Below are 11,036 nucleotides of genomic sequence, written 5' to 3'. Positions count from 1 at the left end.
TGTACCCATGATGTGTGCCTGATTGCCAGTACTGGTTATGTCTCCAGTGCAGCACGTGATCTAAACTAACAGAAAAAAATCATCATTTGAAACTGCACAGTCTGTGACGTTACCGTTACTACGACGCGCTCTCATTGGTTATGGAAGTGTGGTTCTCTGAGGAGGAGGAGGGAGACCGCACGCTCACAAACGCCTCGACTGAACTCTGCCAAAAGTCTTGCTTCATCTGCTGCTCAATGGCGCCACCACAGCACTCAAAACCAAAGGCGAAGCCCACCGCCACATTTCCTACCGAGCCGGGAGGGAGAGAAGTGAAGGTATGACACCTAGCGTCCATCACGCGGCTGGTGGATGCGGCCATTCGTGCCGTGCGCGCACACATGCGCTCCCAGCATGAATTTCTTGGAAAGCTGGGCACACAATGGGTCCGGAAACAATAGCAGCAGCTCTGGTGAGGTTTTACTTTGTTGCGGTTTCAACCAGAAGGAAGACAGGAAGATGTAACGTTAGCTGGACTTTACTTCGTTGAAATAAAAACAAACAAAAAGAAGGAATATAAACATGAGCTGCAACAATGCCGCTCTTCCTCACGCTAAATGCTGAACAAAAGGCCGAGTTTAAGCACGGTTTTCATGTTAAATGGATGCATTTGACCGGGCAGAAAACTGCAGCTCTAGTGCTCTCTATTGGCTGAACGTTTTAAAGCGGCTTGAAAATCACAACAGGTGTTTTTCATCAACCGACCCGCCAGTCTGACGTCACGGGTTGGGGTGTGGTCGGGAAAGCAACATGGCGGACAGGGCAGTGAGACAGCAGTTTTCTGTCCTATATGATCAGCAAGAGCGTGTTACTGGACTTCTCCCTGGTTGACCTGTGCAGTGCTGCATTATTAGAAAGGAGCTGTCAGGTTCGTAAAAATCTAATCATAGCTCATTATTATCATCGTTAACGAGCAGACTGGCCCTCAATTTGAAAACTCAGTATTCTGCAAAAATTCACCTTCTCAGTCACAAATGTAGTGGTCTAAAATAGAGATAAAAACTTATATATTGTTTTACAGCCACTTAAGTCCAGGTAAAAATTATTTTATTAATAACTTACACTGAAGAAAGTTTTTTATTTATTGCAAAACCCTTTAAAATCTGGAATTTGTACTTCTAATGTTTCATTTTAACATAATTTATAAGCTACTGTGTTAAACACTATGCAGCCACCCATTCATACTCAACATCAAAGACATACTGAACACAACCACTAAACATGGAACATCTCCCACAGATTAGTAAAGAGCAATCTTTGATTTCAAATTGGTGCATAGCGTCAAATGTGTCCAGTAGTGTAAGGCAGCATTGCACATTGCTTGATACCTTTCATACAAAGTCTGAGGTCAACACGTCTCAGACAATAGCAGCTTGAACATTAAAAACATCTCCATATTATCTGCAAGAGAATAAGAAGTTGTCATGGCTGTCCAAACAGATGTGGACTAATGATAAAAGAATAAACATTTGTCAGTTTAGTTGTACAGCACCAATACAATACTACAGACAGACAGTAAATTCATTTGTATAAAATTAACAGTTGGCTTACACTTTAAATGTAACTGAAGTCAGGAGCACCATTTGCTCCTCTTCGCTCTGTCCATTAGTGAAGGAAGTGACTGAGGTCCTCGCGAATCTCAGCCTCATCCCAGGGTCCATGGATGTTGTCCTTGTGCCTCTGCAGCCTGACTAGCAGCAGCGGGCAGAGCAAAGTTACGCTCCCTAAGGCCAGGGCTAAGAGCACGGCTCCTCCTGGCCACTGGGACCCCAGACCACCCACCCCCCCGATACACACTCCCACACACAACCCAGTAAACTGGCTGGGTGCGTTCTCCCTCAGCCTCTGCAGCAGGCAGGGCCACAGGGCAAACACCAGCAGGGCACAGCTGAGCATGGCGAAGGTGTGCAGAGCGCCAGGTAACCTCGAGGCGAGACACACTGAGGCAAACAGGGCTGCGTTTAGAGAGAGGCTGCCAGGGGGTGAGGGGTGAGCATAAGGGAATGACACCAGGTGGGCAAGCAGCATCATAGCAGACATAGCGTATACTGTGTCGGTACTCACAGACTCTGTTAGTGTCTTTAGAACTGGCGAAAAGCCAAAAGTGAAGGAAAGAAAAATAGTGGCACTCTGTAAGTCAGCCATACGGGTCCGGAGCTCACAGCCTGATTCCACTTGAGACGTCAAAGCTTGATGAAGTCCATAACCTATCAGGGCGCAGACAAGGCTGGTCCACAACAGCCTCTCCGGGGACAGAAGACCCTGCGATGAAAGCAGAGAAGTGGATTAATTATGTTTTTAATGCACACACTGTTCAGTACAGCAATAACACAGTGTGCTCCGCAAGGGCCGCGGATTTTCTACAGATTTACCTGCTCCATGTACAGCCAGAGGGTAATAAAAATGGCCACACAGGACAGCTGCTGTCCCACAAAGCCTGCTTCTTTTACCACAGCCCAGTAGCGGTACTGCCGGATGCCCTCATTCCTCCGTAATTCCTCCAGGAACCGCTGGTCCACATAGTTATCAGGGTACGGCTGGCGCTCCCACAGCACCTTCCGCCAGGGCACGGCTGGACCCGGAGTACTGTCTGGCCCCATCACCCTCAACACACACACACACACACACACACATTTGTGAGCAAGACTTTTACACAGCTACTGTTCAAAGTACGGGGTGGAACTCAACATTTGACATTTAGCTAGCTTAACTTTACAGGCTGCTAGCATAAAACTACCGGTCTTTCCGGCTTTGCCGCGAATCTAAAATCTGGAAAACCACGAATACAAGTGTGTCTATGAACATGAACATATTGACAACGTATCGGATAATCTACATAAAAATCCTCAGAGGTTTTTCCACCTACCTGGGATGGGATTTTTTTTAGGTCGGCAGCAGTGCTACAATCTCATAGGGTCCTCGTCCCGGAAGTAAAGCATGTTATCAGAGCTCACAGCGCCCCCTGTTGTTGGAGTCTTACAAAGGCACGTTATCAACTGTCATTCATGCGAGTAATTTCATCCTTCTCTTTTTTCCCTTGTCAAGGTATCTGTGTTGAACATATATGCCCCTTTCTCTGTTGACAATACAAGTGCAGCCAATGCACACTCCAATATGCCTGCAAAAAGGTGACTTAATCTTTATTTAATTATACCCATGATGCTAAAGGTTGTCTATGTTGACTGCAATATTCACCAATAAACTCACGTGTATTCTGTCCAATAGTAGCGTTCCAGTGCACAGACCACAGACCTTTGTCTTCTGTGTGACAGCTCAGGCAGCCAGTAAACCCGTCAGCTCTGCCACGCTGTCAAAGGAACCACAAACATCACCCATCATGGTAAATTCTGATTTGAAATCCTGCATTTACACTGACATTTAAAGTGGCTTGATAGCTTCACCAGTGCACATACAGTGGTAGCCTTTTTGTTGGCTTATGCTTATGTGTCTCTTATGTATAACCTCTTCGACTCTGGTTGCAGGTGGGACCATGTCTTAACAAAGACAGTGTTTTGAGAAGGACTGGATCATCCACATCGCGTCCTATAGGCCAGTAGGTGTCATGAGTGAAAGTGTGATACTGTGAGGGTGAGGGATGGTGATGACCAATGCCACTTCCTGTCTTTTCAGTTTTCCTAGACTGCATCCGCTGTGCTTAACAGGAGTCTCAAGTCCTGCACTAAGCGAGTGTTTAATCATCAGATCAGTGCAACATCAGATCCAGAGGAAGGCGTAGCCCAGCAGCTCTGTGATTTAGTCACAGAAGTCAGGTTGAAGAAGTCCTCGCTTTCCCACAGGTATCTGCGTAGCTGTTTATACTCTGTATCCATACAGAGTAAAGGGTTGTTTCCGAAAAAACAAAACAGGTATTTGCAGTAGGAACACAACAGAACACAGAGGTCAGAAAATTAGGATCATTTTATTTATACACATTTACAACTACAGGACATTAGTTGAATAAATATCTTATAACGTCACATTCTGTCTTCCCCCACTGCGCCATCAGAGATGGTGAGGCTCCTGACTCAGAAACTTTAAGGTCAGAATGAATAGGATTTGTCAGTTGCAGTCTGTAAACACATCACAGCCCTGCGCTGTTATTGGCTGGGGGCCATACACCCCCTTTACACGCTGTCTAAAGGTGGACGCCCAGAAGACAGCAAAGAAAGAAAATACAGGCAGGGGGCAGGGTCTCCGTCACACACTTCTAGTGGGTCATAAGTGATGAATGGGAGGGATTATTTTTGTTGTCTTATAGGAAAATCCTACATACTCTGCCTTTAACAATCTCCTATTCAGTAACTTAGAAATACCCCTAAAACATATGCAATGTTTTATTTTCATAGAACTTTGAAATACTTTAAAATATATCTAACCGGTTTTAACTGCAACTTCATATTACTAATCCATGACTGACAAGACAGAATGTCAACATACAGTACTTTAATTAAACCTTGTATACAAAGGGACATCAGGTAGACAGAGGAAAAAAAGATGACAGGAAGCACGTAAACTGAGTCGATGGCTGTTTGCACTGCAGGGACCCACAATGCAAACAAACACACTGTATGGCAAACCTGTATCATTTTATCTGAATACTGCATCTTCCAACACAAGGCTGTTCAATACTGAAGGCATGATCTGACTGAATGATCTTTATCTTGCAGCAGAGGGCAAATTCAAACAACCTGGAGCTTCCTGCTGAGGTCGTGAGTGCCCACGATTCGTCTGTGGAGCTCGGTAATAACAATAAAAGCAGTTCTCTTGGCAACCATAATCATGAGCCACGGTAGCGTCTTAATACTATACAAGCAACCAGTGAGTCTAAAACCTCCTGAGCAGTACTCCTTCACTCACGTATCAGGACACGCTGTGGACCCGTTTCTGGTGGGCCCCGATGATCCTAAAAAGATACTTTGGGGCCCTTAATGTTAAATGATGCTGTCAGAAGATGTAGACGAAACACATGTTGTTCTGTGGCATCAGAGGCAGTGCAATGGTCAGATGTTAGACTGAAATGACGGCTAATAAAGCATGAATGTCAAACAAAATACACAGATAGAAGCATCTGAGAAGCCTGCTGACATCTGAGGCAGTGAATGGCTCGTGCATATTAAACTGAGCTTGCACCCACGTAGTAGCGGTAATGACCTTCCAGGTTTCGGTATGACAGGAATAGACTTCTGTCACCACAGAGACAGATGGGCTCAACGTCTTCACACAGTAGGTGGCTGTAAGCAGATACTCACCCGCCCGCCAGCCAGCAGCAGCAGCCGTGAGGCAGAGCTGGCTGACATTTAGGTTACAAGCCCACAAGTCATAGCAGAGGAGAGTCGGGTAGCAGCCATTATCTGGAGACGGCCCGTTTCCAAAACACCAAACTTTTCAGTATTGGCATGAGAGAGAAAAGTGTGACTGAATTTCTATAAATAACATAGAAGTCCAAGGCGAGGGGAGAAATATTCAAAGGCCTCATGAGCTGGCAAAAGGCTGGCAGCTAAATACAAACCACTAAGGCATTTTAGTAACACAAAGGAGGGGAAGACTTTCGAGGGCAAGGACCTCTGAGAGACTGGTTGCACCTCCCAATCCTGTTTGGCAGAGAGAAATTCTTCAGACACCGGATCATTTCTTCACCTTGTTTAGCTCAATTAAAAACACGTCCAAAGAAAAGTTGACTTTTTTTTTTGCAACGGGCAGCTGGCCTGGCAACTTTAGGCTCAGTTAGAAAATAGTCATAAACGTGCTTTTTATGCCACTTTCTGTGAAGGTTTACAGCAGCTAGGGAGGACTATAAAACAACATACAAGTTTTAAAGAGAAACAAAGATCTTCTTTTTCTGTTGCAAAGAGATCGAGCTTGCAAAGTAGAGAGGCTGTCAGTTGTACGTTCCTGTTCCAAACAGGGGACTCCCAATGTCCCACAAGCTCCAGTGGACTGAAGACCGGAGGAAAAACAGTGGTGACTTGTTAGGAAGAATGTCAAAATGTCTGTCTGTTTGCATATGTGTGTGTGCATATGTATGTGTGTAGATGACACCATGTGTTAAAAGTCACAACCCAGGAGATCTGGTGAAAAACTCCTGAAGGGATCTGTGGACAAATCCGTTCTCTTCGTCCATTTGGGGTGGTGTTATGTACGAATTTTCCTTTTATCTTCAAACAGCGAGCGGACGAGGTAGACCTGAACCGCCGATACCAACATCATAACGATGAGGTTCACTACGGACCAAAAGTTCACCCTGTCATAGTTACTTTCCTGCAGGTTTCTGTCGCGAGCCTCGAACGCCCGCAGCACCGTCTGGATCTGCACGCTTTTCCCGAGGCGACTCTTCACGTTGTTGATGGTGTCCTGAGGGAGCCGAGACACACAGGTCAGACTGACTGAATCTAACAAAGCAACAGTTAAAGGAACTTTCAGCTGCATTGATCCTTTTGACACTGAACTATGTGCACAGACTTACAAAGTAGAGGGGTAAGAATCAGATTTAGATCTCTAGGGGCAGTTTTGAAGTAGTAAACAAAGCAGCTCAATCAAGTGTGTTCCTTCTTCCATTAGAGGACAACTTCCTACACAGCTGGAAGATGCATTTCCTGTCATAGTGAGGCCTATGTGACCCCTCGCACAAATTAAGGCGGTTTCTTTTGAAGGGGTGGTGCAGGCCACTGTGGTGCAAGCTGAAACAATTGGCTGCCTTCAGCCAATAGGTGAGAGTTCATGACATTGTCTGTTCTTGTGACACCCTCCTTGTGACTGTATTAGGGTTTTTCCACAGACCCGGATGATTAATCCCTGAGGTGTGTCCTTAAAGGCTAAATTTGTGTGTGCTGGAGAAAAAGCTCAGATTTTTACAGCCTTTCTATATTTAACTCTCAGTACTTTTGTAGCTTCTACATACACACACATATCACCCCTATTTTACAGTTGACTGATTGCCAAATAGGAGCCATATTAAGTCACTGCTGCTCTTTCGCCTTCACATTCAAGGCTTTCCAGTGGTGAATCAGCAGGATGTTTTCATTGTGAAAAAGTTATAGGAAATTAAATGTGTTTGTCACAAAATTAGTGGAACTTTCTTCAGTAAAAATAGGTCTAATCAACCAGATAAAGACATCTTCTGCTCTCGCTGGTGAGCAGATCATTTTGTCTTATTACAGGGAGGAATAGTACAAACAGACGGAGCCACAGTGAAATGAAAAGGGGTGGAGGTAACAGATTCTCACTGTATTTTGTGACTAGGACACCTCCATCATGTCATCAAGGTAAATTATTTGACCCTGCTAGCTGTGGAAAACACACCATGCCAGCATGGCTCGACTGCATGGCTCTGTGCCACCACCCACCCCACCGTGGAAAAACCCTTCATGTGGTGGATCACATGCTACATTATTGGCAGCCCGCTGGGTCACTTTGCACCCCCCATGTCATCCTGTGAGCACAGGTGGCACAGTGACAATTATCTCAATGGAGACAAGAGAGGGACAAAGTCTGAAACACACTTTGTAAATTAAACAAGCACTTTTTCAATACATTTTAGCTTCTCACTTCTCACAACTCAAAAGTTCCCACACAAACTAAAACTCCGGAATGTGTTGCATGCAATGTTCATCTTTTGGCTATCTCAGACTGGCGCCACACTCACCATAAGGTCTTCCAATTTCATGTCCAATATGTCTGTTCCGTGGACATACTCCTTCCAGTCGTCTGGGTCTTCATCTGTATCCATGTTGTCCAGGATCAACTCAAAGAAGATGATCTTCTCAGAGACGGAGCTGAACGTGTTGTCGAAGCAGAACATGTAGTCTCCGTCCTCAGTTTCGACACTGGAGGAAAAGCAGAGACGGTAAGAGCGTAAATGTGGGACTCTGTCAGCGAGGTATGTCCTCCAGATCATGTATGTAACTTACGTGTGCACTCCATCGGACTTGCGGTAGTCACTGAACAGCACTTGGCCAGAAGGAGAGGAGATGAAGAAGTCCACATCAAGACCTGCACCATCTAATACCTGTGGATGGTCACACATGAGAAATGAAAAGGGGCAGAGAAAATATTGAAGCAACACTGCAAATTTGTTCTTGTAGATATTTTCTCCAGAGAGTGTAGCAGACCTTACTGTCCGTATTAATTTATTTCATGCAGTAAATATGAGAAGAGTTCGTTTTCCTCTCAAGGTCTCCCTCACTCTGCACTGCAAGTGATAAGCCTGGACACATTGTCCTCCATGGTAGACACTACAACAGACATAGTACATGTTTGTAGTGTCTCCCATAGGCAATAACAAATACCACACTCCTTGATTTCGCCCAACTTCTAGACAACTAGAGATGCACTGACCCGGCATAGTAGGTCCCCAACAATATGCATAACGTGACATTACCCGCTGCCAACCTTGCACGATAGATAATTTGATTTACACAGCAATTTATCAGTATGCTTTATTTATGATTTACATGGACATCATCCGTAAATGAGAACCATAACATGCAGAAAACGTGGACAGTAACAATGTAAGGGAAAACCAACAGGTTTGACAAGTTTAACGTTACATTTATGTAAATATTGACTCGGCACACTGCGGATAGAGATAGATAGTTTGGGTTTGCTTAGCTAATGTTACAATTTCATACAAGATTATCCCAGTAATGAGAGTATTTCTGACCTGATATTCAATCTCCAGAGAGGCATCTCTCTTCATGGTCTGGTAGAAACACTCCTTGCGACCGGGGGGCAGAGTGAATGTGAAGTCGCTGTCCAGAGACTGAGAGAAGGCAGCCAGCACCGCAAACCTCTCCGAGACGAGAGCAGCGAACACAGAGAGGACACACAAAAGTACCCGGGCTGCCTCCATAGCCAAGCCTGTCCGCGTTAAAGTCCCAAAAGAGCCCAAAGGGTGTTACAGTAGCTAGCTACTGTATCGCTGAGCGAGCGGCGCGCTAGCTAATAATGTTTGCCCAAACTTCACTTCTGTTGAAATGTTCTTCAGAGGACTGTCGAAAGTTCAGGACCCCGCCGGTTTAAAACAACTCCACGTTTTATTTATTCCTTCAAACAATACCGAATAAATTTTCTATTCTATGTTAGGTTACCCTATTGTAGATCATTTTTGTATCGTATTTATCACTGGACTTATATTAAATATGATTAAAAAAAAGAAAAGGCACAGTTTTGGGACTCTTCTCGGATTGCATTCTGGGATATGTAGTTGTTTGGTTCCTGTGAGAACAGGGAACCGTAGAGTATTCAAAATTTAAATTCTTCATTTGAAAAACAGAAGACATTTGACGAATACAAGTTACAAATCTAAAGAAGGAAGACTTAGTTGACAATGTATACACGTATAAAAATGTGTTTTGTTTTTTTGAGTGGGAAGATTTTTAGGTTCTTCAGACTCCACAGATTTAAAGATATTATAAGATTATTACATTAAAATTAGCGAAGTTTAATAACACTTTAATTTGATGACCACTGGTATCACCGCAAAACGTTTCCGCCATATTAAATGAAACCAGATGAAAATTACAGAATTTATGATATAGATAATTCTTATCATTATTATCATTGTTGTTGCCTCATTAAACCTTGAGATTTTCTAAGGAAAGACTGTTTATCCTTTCAGAATTTATTCAAGAAATATTTTTATTCTACAGAAGGCGTTTTACGATGAAGACAAAAGTACACAGTGTTCACATTCCCACAACGATTCACCCCCATCTCATGAAGTAATTTGACTTTCCACATGGTTGCCTTCACAAAAACACGGTTAACATTAGTCATTTATAATGAAACGTTTGACATCGGACCATTGTGCAATACCTTTAAAATATTGCGTGCTTTTGTGATTATCTTATCAAGAAATAGGTGACGCGTCCTCCTCCACCATCGCCAAATACCCTCAAACCAGGGGGCGTTTTTCTTTTTTCAATTTGGTGCTGCCACGTGTACTATGATTGGTCAAGAAATCCAGAGCTCGGATTTGATTGGTCAGACATGAAGCATGGGTTGAACTTACCCAGAGTCAGCTACCCGTCAACAGCATTGGTAAAGCTGAAAAAGAAGTGGACGGACAGTCCGCACAATGAAAATTAGCACGCCTCCAGTGTAGGTTTTGGACACAGAAGACAGTCGTTTGTTCATTTGTAATTTACACAGGCTCTAAGCCAACAAAAATCTTGCCTTCGGTGTATTGTGTAGCCGTGTGAGATTAGAAAAAAACCCAAAGAGCGAGGATGTTGGTCCCCGCGGGAAGATAATGAAGAGGCTGCGCGTTTTGTTGGTGTGCCTCATTGTAGCTCTCCTGTGCTGGTAAGCTTAGCCCCTTCTATTCACATCATTAATGACATGTTAAATAAATAACAGTGGTAACAATAGGCGGACCTCGGTTAATGATAATTATCCTGTCAGCCACGTTGCTTTGCTTGATGTCTTTTGCCGCATAATATTCATCAGTGTTCAGTCATGAGTCCACCTACACAGCTAACGTTATCAGCTAACTGTTAGTTAACGTAACCTCACGGTGTGTTTGTGATGTTTAATTGACCTGAAAACCAAGAGAAGAGCATGGCCATGGTTTTGTTATTAGCAGACTTAAATGGTTGATAAAGTTCGTTGTTACTATGGTTTTAGTGAGATAGCTGGTTAGCTAGCCAGCTGTTGAATAGCAGCATAGCTAGCTAACCTAAACTATGGACTATGATGGCAAACGTCTGGTTGGCTGGTTACGTTAATCTTGGCCATACAGAAAGTGACACTGACAAGCTGTCAATTTTTTCTCTTCAAGATTAATGTTAGTTCAATTATAATTTTCTCTCCTTGTGAAGTAGGGCTCCTACTAACCATTGTATCTCTTATCAATGTCGAAAGTACCAAAAATCAAATGAAATAAAGAAAATCAAACTTTTCTCTGCATTTGTGAAAAAGGTTGGCAATGCTAACCAAAATAAGAAATCACTAAAACATAATAAGTAGTGGTCAAAATGAACTCTCCATGAACCAATATG

At 43.6% G+C, this 11,036-nt stretch overlaps 3 protein-coding genes across 5 annotated transcripts in view; 1 reads left to right on the top strand and 2 right to left on the bottom strand.

The window, feature by feature from the left end:
• Positions 1 to 503: 503 nt before the first annotated feature.
• On the bottom strand, positions 504 to 2,993 carry pigc (phosphatidylinositol glycan anchor biosynthesis, class C). Its single transcript, XM_070961117.1, has 3 exons — positions 2,906 to 2,993; positions 2,412 to 2,643; positions 504 to 2,301 (listed from the first exon to the last, which is right to left on the bottom strand). The coding sequence occupies exons 2-3, from the start codon at positions 2,637 to 2,639 to the stop codon at positions 1,645 to 1,647; spliced, it is 885 nt and encodes a 294-aa protein (XP_070817218.1). The 5' UTR covers positions 2,640 to 2,643; positions 2,906 to 2,993; the 3' UTR covers positions 504 to 1,644.
• Positions 2,994 to 3,940: 947 nt separating this feature from the next.
• Positions 3,941 to 9,045, bottom strand: tmed5 (transmembrane p24 trafficking protein 5). The gene is made up of 4 exons (XM_070961866.1): positions 8,699 to 9,045; positions 7,947 to 8,044; positions 7,682 to 7,862; positions 3,941 to 6,390 (listed from the first exon to the last, which is right to left on the bottom strand). The coding sequence occupies exons 1-4, from the start codon at positions 8,885 to 8,887 to the stop codon at positions 6,172 to 6,174; spliced, it is 687 nt and encodes a 228-aa protein (XP_070817967.1). The 5' UTR covers positions 8,888 to 9,045; the 3' UTR covers positions 3,941 to 6,171.
• Positions 9,046 to 10,064: 1,019 nt separating this feature from the next.
• Positions 10,065 to 11,036, top strand: part of suco (SUN domain containing ossification factor) — a 41,664-nt gene continuing 40,692 nt past the window's right edge. For 2 of the 3 annotated variants that reach the window (XM_070960323.1, XM_070960322.1), the window contains exon 1: positions 10,071 to 10,341. In XM_070960323.1, the coding sequence (XP_070816424.1) occupies positions 10,289 to 10,341 (53 nt within the window). In that variant the 5' untranslated portion in view covers positions 10,071 to 10,288. Of the gene's footprint in view, positions 10,342 to 11,036 lie in introns of all 3 variants that reach the window. The other variant, XM_070960324.1, reaches the window with a different exon arrangement.

The sequence above is a fragment of the Chaetodon trifascialis genome, chromosome 4, assembly GCF_039877785.1.
Source record: "Chaetodon trifascialis isolate fChaTrf1 chromosome 4, fChaTrf1.hap1, whole genome shotgun sequence".
In the NCBI taxonomy this organism is placed as follows: domain Eukaryota; kingdom Metazoa; phylum Chordata; class Actinopteri; order Chaetodontiformes; family Chaetodontidae; genus Chaetodon; species Chaetodon trifascialis.
Note: the sequence above shows the minus strand (reverse complement) of the source record. Positions and strands in the feature narration are given on the sequence as shown.